At 36.3% G+C, this 21,354-nt stretch overlaps 1 protein-coding gene across 1 annotated transcript in view; it reads right to left on the bottom strand.

Moving 5' to 3' along the window:
* Positions 1-21,354, bottom strand: part of Calcr (calcitonin receptor) — a 98,737-nt gene that overhangs the window by 27,167 nt on the left and 50,216 nt on the right. Inside the window, exons 4-6 of the mRNA XM_004646253.1 lie at positions 20,782-20,894; positions 14,228-14,319; positions 7,853-7,979 (exon numbers count right to left, since the gene is read on the bottom strand). Of these exons, the coding sequence (XP_004646310.1) occupies positions 7,853-7,979; positions 14,228-14,319; positions 20,782-20,894 (332 nt within the window). The remainder of the gene's footprint in view (positions 1-7,852; positions 7,980-14,227; positions 14,320-20,781; positions 20,895-21,354) is intronic.

The raw sequence follows: 21,354 nt of genomic DNA, 5'->3' as shown, positions 1-21,354 counted from the left end.
GTTCACGTTGACCTTGAGCTCACTTTGCAGCCCAGGCTGGTTTTGAACTCGCAGCAGTCTTCCTACTTCAGTCTCCTGATTGCTGGCATTATAGGCATGTACAACCCCACTTCCAATAATTTATCTCCACTTTTAAATTAGATAATTTCTTGTTGATTTACTTTCAATTTTGCTCACTTCTTCCTTTGTCATCTCCACTTAAGCTAATCCTGGGCAATTCATTTTTAAATTTCAGCTGCACTATTTTTTCTGTTCTAAAATTTTCAAGTAATTCTCTTTTAGTTAATTTTACTTGTTGGGTTAGATTTTCTATCTTTTCACTCATTTGCAACTTTTAGGATAGTTAGAATAATTACTGTCAAATTTCTGTCTCATTTTAACACTTGGGTCAGCTCAGGGTCTATCTCAATTGTATTTTCTTGAATAATGGGTCATGCTTTCAAAAATTTTGTATGCCTGTTAAGTTTGAATTATTTCTGAATACTGTAAATGTTATGTTATAGAATTTGGATTCTGTTATATTCCTTTGGAGACTTCTTATTTTTATACACCTATTTTAGTAATTATCTAACTTGGCTAAATTCAAAGTGTAAATTCTCTGTGGCGTTGGCACCTTAAATCTCATTTCAGCTGTCTTAGACTGAACAATACTCCCTGATTCCTTCGCAACCACTTGGTTATGAGTTACACAGACATTGGACATCTGTGTATACCAGATTGAGCCTCTGTCTCCCCCTTTCTCCTTTCTGAGATTTATTCCCTTTACTTTTATGGCCACAGTTACTCTGCTCTGTGAGAGATTTTGCTGGATGGGAAGGAGCCACTCAGCCATCGCCTATTGTTTGAAATCAATTTTAGACAATGAAACACTGTAGCATATACTCTGCAGCATCCTGTGAGAATTATCTTGGCTAGGCAAGCATACACCACACTTTAAATGACACAATTTTCTTCATACAGCCAGAGAATCATTTGTTGGTTTTGACATAGGAGTAGTGAAGAAGAATAATTTAGCAGAGTAGGACACCCCACTCCATCACTGAGTCTTGGCTATGTCCTCCCACAGTGCCCCTCCAGTCCACTAGACACACTCACTCCCAATCTACTTTCTTCCCAGAGGCTCCTGAAATGAACTCTAGTTAGTCTAGTTTTATGTTCCCTTCATCGCTCTGGTGTCTTGGTCATGTGCTCACGTTGATACCTTCTGCTTTGCACCAGTCTCCCTGGGGTTGGGCAGGAGGAGTCTAATTTCTACTTTAAGGTTTATTATTCTGGTGCCCAGTTTGAAAGAACTGACAGACTTTAGTGATTCAATTGTCCTGAACAAATGATAGGAGAAGTTTAAGTTGTTTTTCAGGATGTGGGATTTATTTCTCTTTACTTATATGAGAAGCTACAGAAAATGTAATTTGATTGTTTCATTTTTTTTCAAGGTGAGAAGGGCTCAGGTTTTCAATAAAAATTATCTTCCTGTATTGTCCTTCTGAGTCCCAGAGGAAAGTTATTTCTAGAGATGACACTCATCCTGCCAGATTCCTTTAAATGCAGCAAGAACAATACTTTTAATTCTACCTCCCGACTCTCAATATGAAGATCGAAGGAACAGAAAGAACAAGACAATGAACTTTTAGATATTATGGAGATGAAATGCTCAAATGACACAAATGACAATGGGCAATTTTCACATCATTCAATAAACAGATTTATTCAGCCCTTACTTATGCCATAAATTATTTAGAGTTTAACTTAAGAACACAGAAGGAAGGGATGGAATATACTTCTTACTCTTTGCCATACAGGGTAAGAACTAGCCAAATACTTTTGTAGAAAATACTGACAACTTTGATAGGAAGGGACATAGAAAACATTTTCTTTTTGCTTTTTGATTCTTTTCTCCTGAATGACATAAAATCTCTTAGAGAAGTAGTGCAACAACACCCAGGATGAAACACTTTCTTCAGGAAGTAACCATTTCTATTTAATATATTCTCTTTGGCATCAGATAGAAAAATCTTTATGTCCCTAACTACTAATTCAGTAATTGGTAAGATGGATCAAAATTTAAAAACAGTCCCTCCCACAGATTTTAGTCCACTTAACAGAAAAATATGCCTTTAAAAATTAAGAATTGTGTTTTACTTTAAAGGAGACATAAGCATAAATCACAGATAGATGGAGAGCTGATGGGTACATTTTCCTTTACCATGACTAATAGTTTGCATTTTAGTAGCAGTTCAATAAGTATTTATAGATTACAATATCTAATAAATTTGTTTTTCCAAAAATTTCTTCTGGTGCTTTCTTCTCTATTTTCCTCCCTTTTCTTGTTTTTTATCTCTCTGTCTCTGTCTCTCTCTGTCTCTCTGTCTGTCTGTCCATCTCTGTCTGTCTCTGTCTCTGTCTCTCTCTCTCTTTCTCTCTCTCTTTCTCTCTCTTTCTCTCTCTCTCTCCATTAGAAAGAATTTTAATGTTTCCTGGATTGTCATATTTTCAAGAAAAGTGTACTATTTAAAAAAATTCAATTAAATACTTTTAAAGATATGATTGGGTGTAGGACCTTATAATTTAATGATGTGATTCTAAGCCTTTGGATGCTGTTATTTCTGATTTTTTTTAGAAGTGTAGACTTTACACCTAAGGAAGACAGAGCTGGAGAAGAGCAGCTAAGTATTTCTTAGCTCTCATTTATTTTCTCTATATTAAAATTTATTACAACAGGGGACAGTTCTCAACATTTGGATTTGTAGTTTCAATGACAATCTATTAAAATAATCTTTTGAGTATGAAAAATATTCAAGAAATTAGGGTTCTGTGAATGTATTTATGATAGAATATGTACTTTCAAGGTGAGACAACACTCATTTTTACTGTGTGTATCTCAGAGATAGTAAATATTTTCAGGGAGGAATAATTTATAAAACATACCTACTTGAGAGGTTGTTGCTGGCTTTTCTTAAAATAATTTTGCTTGTATAGATACAGCAGTGCTAGGTTGTTTATATATGGAAGATTAGATAAGCAACACAGCAAAAATATCATTGGAAAACAATGGCTATGTTCAAATAGAGAAAATAGCAAAGGCAAATGCCCTAATATCTTTCCGTGGGCGAATCATATGTTTCACAATGTACAAACTTGAATTGATTTTTGTCAGTGTACTACTCATCTATAGTGTAGTTATTTATAGTAGCCAATATTATTTACATGTGTTTGGTGACAGGCACATGTTTCCATATTTTGTCTTTTGGAAGAAGAAGACATTCAGAAATGTTAAAGGGCACACAGTATTCTCATACTATGACAAATTCCATCGTACTTGTGAGCAACTTGTTTTTGGCAGCCCTTCCTCATGTTATCAGACCTCAGAAGGAAGAAAATTTTCCCTTCAGGCACATAGATACAAGTACCTAGATTTAAAATAGATAAACATATGACTGAATTCCATACATATGGGTGCAAGAACGTAAGAATTTTTTTCCAGGGGAGGCCTGGCTCATTTTCTGGGGATTGTGAAGGTAATGTTAAAAACAGAAAATTTCCAAACATACTATGAATTCAAATTCAAATTTGAGTTTTGGATTCTCAGTGAATGCTTGGGTGAAATTCTTTCCCTAGGAAGTTTTCTCCTATATTAACTAATAGTAGCAAACTTACTAGGTTAAAAAGCATTGATTGGTAGAAGCAAGTGCTAGCCATGCCATGACATTGCTTTTCTTTTTCGTAAGCATACTAGGAAAACACCTAGAGTGTGTGGGGAAGGATCAGTTGCATCCTTTCTTGCTAGAATCAAGCTTTCTGTTCATGTCTCTGGCTCTTTAAAGACCATATGTCCATTATTCCAGGAAATCAGCTACCTAGGGCACAGACAGACCCCTTCACACCTGCTTAAGGGCTGCACTACAGGTTTTAGGCTACAGATGAGCTGCCAGGTGGGGCAGAACTGCTTGGTGGTAGCTTGGAAGCAGCCTGCTCGCTGTGACTGGCAGAGTGCTAAGCATGTCTGCTCCTAAAACCTCCTCGGAAAGTGAAAGTCTCCAGTCAACCTAATTAATGAGACAGTGAAGAGCAATGAATAAAGCAACACGTCTGCTGGAAAAGCTGATTCCAGGGACCTGGGGACCTAGCGACCCAGCCACAGGGGAGGTTTAGCAGCACCCTTATGAATGATCATGCTGTTAGGGCCATGGAGGTTTTACAAAGCTTTATGCTTCTTTGGGACTCTAGGACAACCCCTTTGAAACTAAGTGGGACAGTTACTACTATTCTCACTTGACTGGTAAGTTTATATGGCTTCTTTAGTGGTGAACTCAGCCTGAATTTAGACTATATGAAAAAAGATCATTTAGCAACAGCTCACAAATGTAAGACTCCCTATCGACGCTAACACCTGGAGGCATGAGACATGGATGTATGAGCCCCCAAGACGTGGGAGCAATTCTCCTCAAGAATTTCCAACAGGGCTGGGGATTTAGCTCAGTGGCACAGGACCTGCCTGGCACACATGAGAGTCTTCCCCACACACACACTAAAAAGAAAAAAAAAAAAAAGAATTTACAACAATTCTTAATTTCAGCACCATTCCTAGATCAGTATGGTTAGCTATTCAGTGACAGAAGTGTCATTTCCTGACCTATTCCTTAAAGGCAGTAACTTTCTTGGGGTTCTCACCCTTAGTGGCAAATGGCAAGTCAAAGATTTACTAACTGGAGTGTGCATGTACAATTACAGAGGGTCAGTACTGTGGAATGGCTGAACCCATTTCCTCAAGAATACATGTTTCTGGGGAATAGATAAGACAATTAGAGTACCATGTGGCATAAAAGAGGTCGGCTTGTCTGATAGATCTATATCTGAAGTCTGTCACCACATGGGGTGACACTTGCCTTCACCAAGCCTCAGTTTCCCAGCTTATAAAGTGGCGTTACTATCTGCTCTTCCCTGCTACCTTCTAATTGAATGAGGTAAACCTTGTTTCAATCAGTTGCCATTAAAGTAGAAAACTTACCAAGGCAAACCCATTTGTTTTTCATGTACGATAGGACTCTATCTCCACTAATAGATGGCATGGTTGTGAAAGACAGATTATAATGTCGTTCTGGATCTATTCATACTGCAAAAGTTATTAATCCTGTGGCTCCACTAGAAGCCAAATGAAGCTGCTTTCCCATGCTATCTCCCTGCCATGCAGGATGCATGTTCTGGGAAGATTTCATGCATTTTTTTGTCATTGGGTTGGCAGAACTGTCAAATGTCAGATTTGAAAGATGAGGCTGTCTACAGAAGCTTGGGTGATGGTTAAGCGGAGGAACAAAAATGAGAAACTGCCTTGGCCACTCTCGGTGTGTGGACGGCTCCTGGTTTGGCTTCTGGATGGACTTGCCTACCACCCCACGTCCCCTGCCCTGTGCCCACAGAGCCGGACCTGTGGGCATCCTCCAGGCCGGCCTGACCCTGAGTGTTTGGTTGAGTTCAGTTAATGTGGATCCTCAGCAGAGATTGAAAATGAGAGTGAGAGGAGCAGGAGCATTTTTTTCTTCCTTTCCTTTTGTGGAGTTTCTACAACCTGGCTGTGTCTGGAGAGAGAAGTCTTGTGTATCAGAGAGTCAGCCCTTATCCTGCTATTGCTCTGTCTTGCAGCTACTTTGTTTTCTCCACTTATCTAGGAGGGCCCAGGGTTGTAGCTGTCCTCAGCCAATCCACACGTTTGTATCAGGATGAAACACAGACTTCTTCACAGGAAAACTGATCACATAGTGACAATTTTGCATGCAATAAAATAAGTAGTTATATCATTAAGCTCTTTTGAATAGACCAGTGAAAGTCGAGTGCTTTCATCAACATAGAAAAAGTTCACTGTTAAGATTATGGAAGGCAGGATTGCAAAGGAGATGGCAGAGCAGCTTTCCATCCATTTTTCTCTTTTTAGTGTTATTTTAAAATTTAACTTTTACTTTGTTACTCTTTCTTTGTGTTTTTCTTTTTAAATGATTTGCTTATTTTTTATTAGCACATATTGATAGCATGTAATGGTCACAGTCTTCAAGAGGAACTGGTGAATATGCGTGACACATCTTGATTCTTTTTCTTTTTAGTCCCCTCTACGCTAGCTTTTCCATTTCTTGGTTCTCTTCCCACATGTAAAAGGCACTTCATATATTTTTGAGATAAAGCTATTTGCTGAGGGCAAGAGGATTATTAAGCAGACAGTGTAATTCTACATGAACACTGAATTGGTAGGTATCATTTCCATAGGTCAAGTGGTTACTTGCATGATGGCACCAAAATGGTCTGAACCTGTTTAAATCAGTCTGGGAGATTTGAAACCTGACGGCCCAGCTTGGTGTTGCTGGGTCCTCGCCAACTCAGCAGTAGAGACTCATCATGGCGAGGCAAAGGAAAGAACAAAATCTGATATTGTTTAGACAAGAGATCACGTCTGCATATTGTCCTCTGGATAACTACTACAAAGACAACATATGCAATGTATTAATTATTGTAATTGTCCTGCTAACCTATTTTGAAACTGTTTCATTGCTATTACATCTATTTTTCTTTTTCTCTTTTTTTGCAGTACTGGGGAAAGAACTCAGGACTCTGCACTTGTCTGGCAGGCTCTTATTCTACTGAGCTATCTCCTTGGCCTACATCTTTTTTTTTCTCATTAAAATGAATTTTAAAAAAATCTAAAGGAAAGGAGACAAGGGACTGAGTCCTTGCTCCTTACTTCATCAGTTATATAGTCAGGGAAAGTCACTGAGGCTTTTTATCCTCAGATTTCTGATTTGTGAAATTAGGAGTCAGAAGGATACAACCTTCCGAATCCCTTGCACTTTTGAGTTTTGGTAGGTGGTAGAAGTGGGGCTTAATAGCAATGAACTAGCCATGCCTCTGGCTGCTCCTTCTGCCATGGCCTCCTCTGCCAGCTCCTCCGCTCCATCCAGCAGGTGGCCAACAAGTCCTAGGCGCAGGATGAACACCAGAGCAATCCCACAGCTCCACCCCACAGATACTGTGCTCTACCATCTTGCAGACTGCAGCTAGCTTGCCTTCACAAAATTGATTCTGAAGTATGGCTAGATTTGGAAACCATTATAGAAAATGTGATCTTGGAGATAAACAAAGAAGACTGAAGATAAATGGAAATTATTGAGTGGCTCTCAGGACAATTCTGGTAGAAGTCCGGTGTGGTTCTCAGGAATTGGACTAATGATTTCAGAACCCCTGCTCCCTATAATACTTTCTTGTTACCATGGGTCATGTGGGCATCAACATTATGAGTGTATGTCCTGTTGATCCTAAACTCTTCTGCATTCTCTTATGTTCATATGCATCTATTTTAAGCCGTGAAAACATAGGGTATGTTAATATTTATGTGTCTCATTTAAGTAAATGTATAGCTATTCCTAATAGAAGTGATCGGCTCAAACCTGTCCTGGCACAGAGTAGTGAAGGATCATCCTCGAAGACTGCCAGTAACCATTAGTGGCAAACTGGGGCCATTGGGAGGCATTGCCTTAGTTTCTTATCTTCCTCCCAGGAGGTGCTCAACCCATTTCTCATCAATATTCATGAAGTATTTCTTACTTATTAAAAAAAGTGCTCATGGTCTGATAGACTCTTTGTAATTGTTTATGACTCAGTTATTTCCAGTGGTCACTTATCCCATGGAACAATTACTCCTAAGGACTGCCTAGAACTAATGTGCCTCTCTCAGTGTGACATTCCACTGTAGAAGCAAATGGGATTACATATGCAAACTGCTTCTTCAGTCAAACATTAACACCATGTTCACTCTTTGCAGGTAACTGTATTCTTTCAAATAAAATTCAAAGCAAAGCCCTTCAGTGCTTACCGGGTCCCGACGCACCAGCTCGCCATTGGGCACAACTTCAATCAGGTGGACGATGATGATTATGGAATTCAGGATGTAGGTCAGGAACATGTGCTTGTGCAGGGTCACTCGCTGGCACCCAAGACTCCTGGAAAGAAAAGCAATGGTAAAGGATTAGCTGGTGTCAAAATGGTGAAGTATCAAGCTGGGGATGGTGCTCAGTGGCACTGAGTTCCATCCCCGGTACACACTCACAAAAATAATGCTGAAGCACCTCTAGCCACAGGTGAGAGAACACAGAAAAAAGTGAGCCAGATCCCATCATGAAGGCTGGTTGCCACTTTCAGCCTTTTTAAAGGAACAACTTCAAAAAGAATTATCTGGTCCTAGCACATTTCTTTGGCCCTCAGAGAGGCTTCGGGAAGTGTAAGTGATAAAATCATTTTAATTATAAAATACGTGGCACAATTAATTAAGAGAAAGTTTCTTACAGGACAAATCGTTAAGGTTGGGTGCATGCTTCAAATGAAAGGACTACTGCTCGTTGCTGTGACTAGGCAGAAAATGTGATAGATGGGGCCAGGAAACATGAAATTTATTATCTAGTACATGTTTGGTTTCTTCCCACTAGGAAGGAAGTGCTAAAGAATTTGTTTGTGGGATCATGATTTCTTTAAAAATAATATAATCCAGGTGTGGTAATGTGTGTCTGTAAGCCCAGCATGCAGGAGGCTGGGGCAGGAGGATGCCTACAAGTATGAGGCCAGTTTGGGCAACATGATGAGTTCAAGTTCAGCTTGAACAGCATAGTGAGAGCCCCTCAACAAGAAACAAACAAAAAATTAAAAATATGAGAATAATAGTCTTTGTGCTGTGACTGCTGAAATTTTTTCAGTGCATTAAAGAATAATATTGAATGCTAGACGGTTTCACAGCTCACACTATGTGTCACACTATTTGCCAAATTCTTAGATATAAACTAGTGAACATTATTCTATTGCTCAACACTAGCTAAAATATACAAAATATATTGCACATATGTATATGTAGCACTGCACATACATAAAAGCATATACCCTACTCCTTGAAACACAGAGATAATGATGGCCAAAACCTAAACCATTACCCTTCAAAGTAAGGATTAGCTAATACGTGATTTTGTTTTTCTTAAAAGCCCAAATATAATTTCTACTTATGGAGTTGTCAAAATTTTATCACGCTGACCTGATGACATGCATGCTTATTTTTTGAAATGATTTAGAGGCAGTTTAAATTTATCAAAATTAAATCAATACACCAACACACATTACTGTGTACTACTGTGACCCAGTCCTTCTGATAGACGATAAGGACATTATGAGCAGTCAAAGCTTCCGACTTCAGGGGCCTCCCACACCGCAGAGTCTTTTGTCTACTCTTCCTGTGACTATGCTGACTATGCTGGAGGAGAGGTTAGGGATGCTAGAGAGGGTGGGCTGAACTTAGTTAACAGTTATCAGGGTAAAATCCTGTTCTGGAATGAACATAAGAGAAGATGGCGTTTTCCTGTTAGCAATGTCTGAAGTAGTAACAGTACCAGTCTGACATTAGTTATACTATAGTTTTTTGTTTGGTTAAAAAAAAGCATTAAATGAACACTGCTTTCTATTTGAGTGACAAAAGGCATGCTTTCTGCACCAATGAGAAGATAAGACATCAAAATCTAGCTCTGTCTTGGCCCAGCCATGGTGCCATTCAAATATGAGAAAGAGATAACAATGTACTTGGGAATGAATGTCAAAATGCCTTATTTTAAATTTTATTTTATTTTAGTTTTTATTTTATTTTGTGCATTTAGTTCAGGGTCTACAGGGTCTCACTAAACAGATCAGACTCATAGTGATCTTCATGTGTTCAGCCTCCAAAGCACTGGGATTACAGGTGTGTACCACCATGTCCAATCTCAATTGCCCTCTCAACATGAAAAATTCATGTTTGGGACTATAGTTTTGTTGTGTAAATCTTTTTTACTGAAGAATTTATTTCAATTTATTAATATTGTATATATATATATATATAAATATATATGTACTTTATGGTTCTTGTTATGGTATTGGAAGGCATCTAATATTTACTCTGGATATTTAATATTCTCAGAGAGTATAAATCAGTATGATGTCACAGGTGAGAAACAGCAGTATTGAGTCTTATAGAAGACTGTAAATATAGTCATGTTAAAAGCCAATAAAGAATGTAGCAAATGAACAAGTGAAAGTTGTTCTGAGTTTACTGGCACATGGGAAAATATAAACTAAGAATCATTCCCATAATTGTCATGAGTGATTGAGTCACATTATCTGGTGTAACTGAATTTCTTCTTTATTTACTTATTGTAGTATTTTCTTAGTGGTTATGGGAACTGAGGGAATGATATAGAATAAATTATATTTAAACTCCTAAAACATGGAAAACCTAGTAGAGTTGTCTCTTTGGAGAACCAGAAAGGCAGACAGAGACATACAGTTGTGGGTGCTGCACAAGATAAAGATTCATCTGCTCGTCCAATGTATGGCTGTAACATAAAATTATTCAAAGCCCTGAGTAAGTGGTAGGTGGTAATATCCTTCTGTGTGCCACAGGGAAGCTCCTTTTTTTGACCCCTAAGATTATCCGTACTTTTTTTCCATGCAATGATACTTCCTGTCTTACAATATACATAACATATATTTCTAAAACTCTTCACATAAGGATAATAATATTTAGAATATTTAACAATCAGAGATGTATGGGTAACAATCAGTCATAATCTATGGTACTAAGTGTTCTATTCTGCTTTTCTTGACAGAATACATGGTGTGTTTAAGTATTTAAGACAATTTCACAGAAATGTAACTTGATACATTTAAGAAGTTTTGAGATGAGAGTGTTTATCAGAAATTTGTTGAAAAAGTTAGCAATCAGCATCAAGTACATATTTACTTAAGTGTCTTTTTTAAACTAGTCATGTCTAAGGCGTCTTACCTCTCTGTGTGACAATGATTGTTGGCAATGACTAGTGAGAGATCTTACTGAACTAATTTAATGTTGACATGTAATCCTTCTCCATTACACCACCCCTATCTTTCCCATGAGCTTCCTAAACTAAATAACTATCCTATAGAGGTTCTCTTCTTTCTCTGAACAGTGGGCTGGAAATAACTTATGTGCTATATTGAATGTTATTTAAACTATTACACAGGAAATGTCTGCAATGTTGTTGTTTCTAGTATTTCAATCACTGAAGCTTTTTCCACCTCTAAGTTGAAAAGAACAGAGAGGTTCAATTTTCTTTTTTTGAAGTGACAAAATTTTATGTACATTTCTACACTAGCTTTGCAATGGTGCAGAAGGCATGATTCTTCACCTTTCCCTCCATCCTCAGAATGAAATCACAGTAAGTTTAGGGACCTGCTTTAATGGCCTCACTTCAGATAATGGACAAGATTTTTGAGCTTTTGAAACGTGGGCTGTTTTATAGCCTCCTGCCTAATTAGTAATTTTCTCATTCCTCTGCAGGACTCCCCAGCCTGCTGGCTTTGGGACACCTGCAGGGTAACTCCTTTTTATAGACCTTGTGAGGCACACTGAGAAGGTTTAGGGCTTCACAGTGAGATTTCGATGGATGATCATGAATGGGGCATCAGTTCTTAGAAGTGGACCTGTACTGGGCATGGTGGCACATGTCTGTAGTTCCAGCTTTGGGAGGCTGAGGTAGGAGGATCACTGTGAGTTTGAGGCCAGCCTGGGCTACATAGTGAGTTGCAGGCCATCCTGGGCTACTCAAACAACAATGACAATAGAAGTGGAACTGCATAACGTTTTATTTTAGTTTCATGAAAGTTTTATGAAATTGTCTGGATTCTGTAAAAGAACCCAGGGAATACATACTTAAGAGATCAAAAGTCATAATTTTGCTTAAATTTCCACATAGGTGATGTCATTTAGGTACATGAAATTTCCTCTTGTAAGAGTCACTAAAGATCCTATGCATGATATTTAAAAAATTCTGGGAGTATTTGGTTGGTTAAAAGTAAATTTCAACAATAAATCAGATTGACTTTCTAGTATTACAATCACTTAATACTTTGACATGCACCCAAATAGCCAAAATGGAGTTTAACTTTAAGAATATGTCCTTGAAACTTTTGGCTTGGGTATTTTCAAGGAATGAGAGAGAACAGGTATGAAAGTTACTCCTGCCTTCTTTTGTGTTTGACTACTTTGCATCTCAGCATTTGTATCCTGCGCATTTCCTACTTTTATCTTGTGGTGGCTGCCACGAGCACTAGTGTGCTCACTTTATGTCTTCTTCTTGTATTTATATTATAAATCAGAAAGACTTCTTTTTCTTCCCTTATTTCAATTTATGCTTAGGGCATTCTTGGCATTGAGAGGTAGTAGAGTGAAGTCAGTGGCTCCTAACCGATGTATCTGATATTCTATCAAGGCTTGGGCTAGAATCACTTTGTTTGGGAACTAATTGGAGTTGAAAAATATTTAACTTTTCCATGTGTTGCACACTTCAATGCTCATCTTCAGCGGGATAGCACAGTAGTTATACTTGAAGGAATATTGTTATTTTCTTTGCTGATTTGCCACATCACATTTATTGCTTATTTAGGTAAATGGAGAAACATGAACTATGAAATTCTCCTGGAGATTTTTTCTTAAAACTATGACTATAGATTTTAGGTGCATGATTATAAATTTGGGAACTATTTTCCTTCAACTTTTCTAATTTAATTTTAAAAACATGGTAAAAGTGGGATGTTAGCGGAAGACTTTTTTAAATCACAGTTGTATGAGTCACAATGCTTTTATCTACTATGGTGAGCAACCACCTAAAACCTAGAGGCCCCAAAGTTAATCTTGCTCTACGCTTACTCTCTGCATTCTAATCACTTTAAAGGAAAGTACTCTTCTAATTCTAGTAATTAATGTGTTATGTCTTGTTGTGTTATGAGTCTTCCTTCTGTTGAACATTTATGGAAGTAGCTCATCATTTGTCTACTTGTGTTATTATTTGCTATTCAGATAAAAATTGTTCTTCAGTTGTACTGGACTGTCAATAAAAGGCAATAATATAGAAAAAGATTTTAAAAGGATTGAGAAAAATAGTAATTTTATGGATGATATTGAGATCATTATTCTCCCTTGGTTTAATTTTCTTTAGTATTGTCCTATTAATAGTCTAACAAAAAATCAAATTAAGATTTTATTAGTCTTTCTATAAAGTACTGTCTATTTAAATACATATAACACCTTTTCAGCATGGATAATTATTTGGAATTTGAGACTAGGAAAGAACTCTTCTTCATCATTTGTATCATACCAATATAATAAATAATGATGATGGTAGCAATCATAAGGATATGGAACACTTATATTTCACTTTTGTGTCCAACATTAATCTAGGTACGAGGTCCTATAACTTATTTCAATTTCAAACATATTTGCTGGATTGTGGTGCATCTATCTGTGGCCTACTTTGAGCCTGTATTTGTGAATGTGCCTCAGAAAGTCAGTTTGACATTGTGTCGCAGTGTTCTATGTTCACTAAGGCTTGCTGTGATGAAAGTGCATATAACAGTTTCTAATTTGAATGTACAGTTATTTGGAAAGCACCTGTTTACATTCACTTATTGTCTTAATAATAAAGTATTTGAGACATTCTAGTGTATTTTCTTATGTTTTTCTGTCTAATAGAATTGTTCTGACATAAAACCTAAAGAAAAATATCCTTTTAATTAGGTTTAACAGATATGGGTTCCTATCTTTGTTTGTTCATTCCTTATTCTTGCATTGACTACCATGTCTTCAAATGTTGTTCTTTTGGAGCTTTAGCTGAGTCCTATTAGATGACCATTTTCAGGCCATTTTCATAGGTTATTTCACCTGTGCTGGCTTTAGTTCTCCTTAACTATGACCCTAGTTAGGGCAATGGCAAGGTCCTCTTTATGAACAAAATAAACACCTCCTTCATCTGTTGGGATCTGTACAGAGTTTTTTTAAATCAAGTATTTAGCTAAAGATATGTTTATCAGGTATTTAGCTTCCACTCTATTCACAAAAAGGAGAGTTGTTGTCAAGATTTTTCTTAATCTCACTTTCTATAATATGGTATAAAATTTGAGGTAGAAAGACATACTATGTTAGTATCAAAGGTAGAAAAAAGAATTCTCATTAAAAGGTATTGCAGTGCCTCTTGCCTTTCCTTTAAAGAAATGACACTAAAATTTATGAAATATCTCAATATAGTCATATGTTACTATCTCACATGAATTGCAGTTGTTTCCCTGGTCCCACTCCTCTAAATTTACTATTTATTTCAGTGACATAAAGAAGCAAAAAAAGGGCAAATGCCCCAAATGTACTTACCGGAAACACACAAAAATTGTCAGCGAAATGACCAAGGTGAAGATCGACATGGAGTGGCCCACAATCGCCAAATAGTACAGGACAAACGCATTCTGGAAAACAAAATTTTAAAAAACAGATGAATAAGTGATAGATTTTATTTCTAAATATAAATCAAAAAACATTTTCCTTATTTGAAAATCCACTAAAATTACGGAAATTATTTCAAGAGAATGAAATTATTTTAGTTTTATTCATTATTTTATATAAAAAATTTATCTATTTTAAAGAATAAAGTTTTTGATTTGAATTCAGTCTTATTCAAAAAATATTGCAAACCAGGTGCAGCTGACCCATTCCATACTGCTGGGCCCACCTGAGCCCAGACCAAGGCCCCGAACTACAGGAGAATTCTTTGGCCACAGAGGCAGCAGAAGGTAACCGGGGTGAGCTAGTCTGCCTGGAAGACTCTAGATCTGTAAGGGAAGGTGCCCAGAAAGAACTCAAGGGGACTAATTTAAATACAAATTTCCTATTTAAGATCTGCTTGGTTATACAGCTTAATGTATGTTCCTATGGTCTAAAGAACAAATCCATTAATTACAAAAATTTGTCAATTTCTAAATTTCACTGTTATTAGTAATACTACTTGTTCTACTGTAAATAGGAAACCATATCTGTCTTAACCACATGTTTTCCCTTCGGTATTCATATTGGGAGGTGTTTGGGTAATAACTTCACAAAAGTCCTACACTGAAAAGCAAAGGACAGTGCCAAACGGACACCAATATCTCATTCTCAATCAGCAAAGAAAGCAAAATCTCTCTGAGACAGGACAAATAACAACAACAACAACAAAAAAAAAACCCAGACTCTTTATAGAGAAGGTCTGACTCCAATGACACAGTTATCTACTTTCAAACTTTTACAAAAAGATATCATAGAAATCAAAATAAAAAGATGTTTTTGAAATAGAAAATGAAAGAAGAATGAGCAAAGTGCATTCTCAGGCCCTAAGTCCACACAGAACAAACCCAGGTGATATCAGCATAGAAAAAATCGGAAGCCACACACCTGAAATCTCTGAAATAATAGCAACTAAAAGTAAAAAAAACAACTGCAGAAGAGTATAGAGGAAATCAGATCAGAGATAATCTCACAGGTAAAAATAGAAATGATAATTACAATGAAAGAACTTTTAAACATTTCTAAAGAAGACACTGATAAAAATAGAGGAAAATAGAAAAATGACAGAAACCTTGAATGAGCAATATAGGAAAGAAATAGAATGTATGAAGTAGATTCAAAGAGATATACAGGAAATTAAAAACTCAATCATAAATTGGCAAAACTATTTGAATGAAAGTGAAGAAAACAATACCAAGTAATGGATCCAAAAATTGGTTCTTTGAAAGATTAAATAAAATTGATAAACCATTAACTAATCTCATCAAAAAGAGGAAAGAAAAAAACTCAAATTCAAACAATAAGGAATGAAAAGGGTGAAATAACTATAAACACTGTGGAAATTCAGATTATCAATAGCTACTTTGAAAATTTTTGCTCTTACAGAATCGAAGACATAAGAAATGGACAAATTCCTAGATAAGTACAAATTACCAAAACTGAATCAAGAAGATATATAAACTCTGACTAACCCAATATCATCAGTGAAATTGAAAAATGCAATAAAAACTTATCGACAAAGAAAAGCTGATGGATTCACAGCTGAATTTTACAAGAAATTGAGAGAATATTTAATCTCAGTACTCCTAAAACTCTTCAATGAAATTGAAAAGGAAGCAATACTTCCAAAATCATTCATGGAAGCAAGTATTATACCGATACCAAAACCAGAGAAAGATTCAACCTAAAGAGAACTACAGGCCAATCTCCCTCATGAACATAGTTGCAAAATCCTCAATAAAATCCTAGCAAATAGAATACAGCAAATCATCAAGAAGATTATACACCACGACTAGGTAGGATTCATCCCAGGGAGGCACTGATGTTTCAACATATGCAAATCTAAAATGTAATATGCTACATCAATAGAGCCAAATCCAAAATGATGATCATCTCAATTGATGCAGAAAATGCTTTTGACAAAGTCCAACACTCATTCATAATCAAAGCCCTATAGAAAATTGGAATAGATATCCTCTACCTCAATTTGATAAAAGCCATCTATGACAACACAGAGTCAATATAATTCTAAATGGGGAAAAACTGAAATCTTTTATTATCAGATCAGGTACAATATAAGAATATCTTCCATCACCACTCCTATTCAATATAGTTCTGGAAACATTAGGTAGAACCATCAGACAAGAGAGAGAAATAAAAGGAATAAGAATAGGTAGAGAAGAAATTAAACTATCATTATAGAGATGGCATGATACTCTACTTGGAAGACCCAAAATACTCCACCCAGAAGCCACTAGAATTAATACACAAATTCAGTAGCATATCAGGTTACAAAGTCAATACCCAAAAATCAACAGCATTCCTCTATACAGACAACAAACACACTGGGAGAGAAAGTAGAGAAACAATACCCTTCACAATTGCACCAAAACCCTGTAGGAATTAATCTAACTAAGGAAATAAAAGATCTATACAATGAAAATTACAGTACCCTGAAGAAAGAGATCAAAGAGGATTTCAGAAAATGGAAAGATATTCCCTGCTCCTGGATTAGGAAGAATCAAGATTGTGAAAATGGCCATTGGCCATCGTCCCCAAACTGTTAAACAGATTTAAAGCAATCCCTATCAAAATACCACCAACATACCTCACAGATCTAGAGAAGACATTCTTAAAATTTATTTGGAACCAGAGAAGACCTAGAATAGCAAAGTCAGTCCTGGGCAACAAAACAGGGCAGGAGGCGTTGCAATCCCTGACTTGAAATTAGACTACAAAGCTACTGTGATAAAGTCAGCACAGTACTGAAAAGAAAAAAAACAAAACAAAAAAACAAAACAGACCCAAGGATCAATGGAACAGATTAGAAGATGCAGATATAAGTACAAACACACTCAGCCATCTTATCTTTGACAAAGGGGCCAAATATATTTACTGGAAGAAAGATAGCCTCTTTAACAAATGGTGTTGGAAAAACTGGCTCTTTATATGCCAAAAATTAAAACTAGACCCAGGTCTATCACTGTGCACTAAACTAAATTCAAAATGGGTTAAAGATCTAAACATTAACCTAGAAATACTAAATCTCCTGGAAGATAAAGTAGGTTGAAATCTTGAAGACACAGGGGTAGGCAAACCTACGTTCTTCACTGCTGGTGGGAACGTAGACTGGTACAAGCGTTATGGCAATCAGTGTGGAGATTCCTCAAAAAACTAGGACTGGAAATCCCATTCAATCTAGCTGTGCCTCTACTGGAATAACTGAAAACTTCATACACAATAATATATGTGCACTCATGTTTATAGCAGCACAGTATGTCAAAGCCAAATTTTGGAAGCAACCATTCCATCACCCAAGGAATGGATGAAAAAGATGTGGTATTTTTATACAGTGGAGTATTACTCAGCTATAAAGAAAGACAAACTAAAGTCCTTCATGGTTAAGTGGATATAACTTGAAGCAATACTCAGAAGTGAAACAAACCAGACCCACATGTGCAAATAACATATTATCTCCCTAGTGCAAGAACCCAAAAGAAGAAATAAAATGTGAAAGTTATAACAGATATAGTAAAACAGAAAGAAATGGTACTCAAGGATTAGACCATGAGGAGGAGAGACAAGAGAAGGGATGGGACCAAAGGTGGGGGAAAAGGTTGCAAGTGTATGTGCAGGATGGCTGGGGTGATTGTGCTGAAAAAAATCTCTGTTGGTCTTTTGAAGGTAGTGGTTGATGTGTGGAGTTTTCACCTTGACTGGCTCTGTATTCTGATGGCTGCAATCTAGGCAACTACATCAAGGACTAATGTGTAATACAAAAACCGTGCTTGAATACTTAACATCTTGATCTTCTAAATGTGTATCATTTCTAATGTCATATTAATTATTACCATACTCTCTTAAAAAAAAACTGCAGAAAAAAAGGTTAAAAAAAGAGACAAGAAAAGAACTTAAGGTTTCTTGAAAGCAAGTGGTAATATTCAACCATATATCTAATCTCATATAACTATATTTGCTTATCTGAGCAACAGATTTGATGATAAAATAATAGATAATATGTCAACCATTGTTAATCAGCTATCCTTGGTTTGAAAATCTGTGACATATGTACTTTTTATGTTGCCCTGTTTCTTTCTTTGTTTCTGAGTTTTGTTCTTGCTTTGCTTTTAGTTTTCAAAACAAAATTAAATTAAAATTCAAAAAAATATTGCAGAGATGTTTTAAATGCATTCAAAATGATTTCTATGAGTTTTTAACTTCCTGGAATATATATGACATTTATGGACATTGAGCATTTTCGTTACTGTCAACTGCCTTATGAGAAGTCTGAAACTGAATCACTAATTCTGCTAAAATGCTGTTGAAGAATGTAGAGCTCTTTGTTATGTGCAGGGTTACTGTCCTGAGACAAATATCCCCTTCCTTCAGTCTAAGAATTACAAAACAGATGATCCAACTTCTCCTGAATTTTGCCTATTATACAGTTTGACCAGGTATTTATATATTGTTTCACATTTTCACAGCCATTTTCCTAACAAGATTTCCTACCTGCCAGGTAATAACAATAAAACTAGAATAGCTGGGTTAAAACTAAAGCTGTTAAAAACCTCAGATAACTTTCTTAGGAAGAATTTAGAAATATTTTTCAAGAAAATAAGCACTCAATTCCTGTCATTTCTCCTAGGAATTCATTTTTTGAGTATTTTAAAAAATCTTAATATAATTTAATTCTATCTATTTCTGTCTATTTTTCTAATAATACTTCATATAAGTTAACTATTCTTTGCACTGCCTTCAGAATACTCCATTTAAAAAAGATCTATTCCCCTGCAATAGAGTTGCCTAAAGGTGTAAGATTAAATCAGCGGCCTACAGTTTAGTTGCCTTCTTGTGTCATTCTTAAAAGTTTTATTTTTTAGCTCTTTTTTAAAAAGAGTAAAAATATTTAAAAAATAAAAATTACAAATGACACAGAATTTAATTAAACGAAATAATATGAATTTCACAGTAGTGTTGTCTTCTATATATGTGTACAAAATTGGAAGAAGAAAGAAAAAAGAAAAAAATATAAGAAAGAAGAGAAAAAAGGAAAAAGAATTGAAAACAGAAGACAAAAAGAATTAAGGATTAACTATTTTTTCCATAGCCCAGCAGAAATCCACAGCAGAGTTGTCAAAACCAACCTGCTTGCATACATAGATCCCTGTCCCCCTCCCCCTCTCTTGTCCTCCTCAACTCAGTAAACCCTTCCTTTTAAACATGCTAATTTCCCTTGTCCAGTATCTATTGTTCCCTTCAGATTTTATTTTCTCCTTCAGGTTCTCACTCTAAGGAGATAATAGGATGTTTGCACATGTTGGTTTGATTTTTTTTTTCACTTAAAATGATCTCTAGTTGTATCCGTTTACCAATTAAACCCTCAAAGTTTTATTATCTTACAATTAACTTTAAGGTTGATTTCTTCAAATATTTGTGGCAATATTAATATGAAAAACATGCAGAAAGAATTTTAATTATAGTAAGTGTTTTGAGTGGATCATTTTCTCTTAAGCTTATTTCTTTCTCAGGTGTGGCCAGGGTATATGAGAAGGCCCAACACCCTAATATTGAAAATTATCTGAATTCACACTATCTATAATAACTTGTGTATCCTGATTGCAATATTTTCCCATCATTATCAGTATGCATTCCAGAAACCCTTTATTCATTGACATATTTCAATTGGACTTTATGAAGTAAACAGTTATCTGTTATAGTATCGGTGTATTTTTTTATTTATTCATTTGATTTCAGTATTAACATATTTACCAGCCAGAAAGACGCAAGTACTAACAAATAAGAATAGATCCCTCTGAAAATAATCTGAACAGACATAGCTACATTAAGGGGCAACTCTACTGTTGGGATTCCTTCAATGCCTGATCATGAAACTAAAGTTATATCTAACACAGGAGGAGAAGAGGCTCAACTTAGCTTATAACTTATAGAAAAATATGAAACTTTGAAATTCTTCCCAGAAAAGTGTCTCTCAGGGGAACTGGAAGGAATCTCCTCATGTACTTTGTGGACATTGTTCCTTTTCCTGTAAGAGTATGATTCCATATGCATATGGCAGCCCCTTTGCCACCAAGTGCCAACCAAGAAGGTCAACATCATTTCCTCTAATGGCACTTCAGCTGGGGATGTAGCCCAGTGATAGAGCACTTGCCTAGCATGTGTGAGGCCCTGGATTGGATCCCTAGGATCACCACAAAAACAAAACAAGCCAAACAAAACAATCTTTCTAATGCCACTTGCCGGCCATCACTGATTTCCTTCCATAGAAAATATGTGTTGTCCTCTTGGTAGCATATATTTTAGAGTTACCCACCCATTTCCATATACAAATGACATTCTTATCAAACGCTGAAATGTGAACTAGAGCTAACCTGCATCTTCTCAGGCGCGTAGGCGTTGCATAAGGTGTAGTTGGTCCACGTGCGGTTGTTTTCGGGGTGTTTGAACCACATCCCCTTTTCATCACAAAGCTTTGTGACCTTTTCTGTAACAAAGCACAAAAGACAAGACATTTGTAACTCAAAAGCCAAAAAAGGAAAGCTAATAAATGAAAACTTTAAAACCATTCTAAAGTGTCACTCTGTAAACCTCAATGTAAGTTTTAGTCAATAGAAAACACATGGATCACGTATTATGTAGGGTGTTTTAATAGGCTTGTCTCATTTTTATCTTCAGGTAAGCCACTTAAAGAAGTTTCCAATTTGAAAACAGATTCTCAGGCTCTATCCCTAGAGAGTCAAATTCTATGGTGCTGGACAGGGGCCAGGAATTAGCATTTGAAAAAAACCATCATCAAACCTGGCATGGTGGTGCACAACTATAATCCTAGCCTGAAAAACTGAGGTTTAATGTAAGGACCCTGGGTGAATGGGGACCTGTTTAGGTACCAGAATAATAAAAAGAAAGAACTGTCTGCCTGTTTGTCTGTCTGTCAGTCTTCTTGC

The sequence above is a fragment of the Octodon degus genome, unplaced genomic scaffold (genome assembly GCF_000260255.1).
Source record: "Octodon degus isolate 3935 unplaced genomic scaffold, OctDeg1.0 scaffold00262, whole genome shotgun sequence".
NCBI lineage: Eukaryota > Metazoa > Chordata > Mammalia > Rodentia > Octodontidae > Octodon > Octodon degus.
Note: the sequence above shows the minus strand (reverse complement) of the source record. Positions and strands in the feature narration are given on the sequence as shown.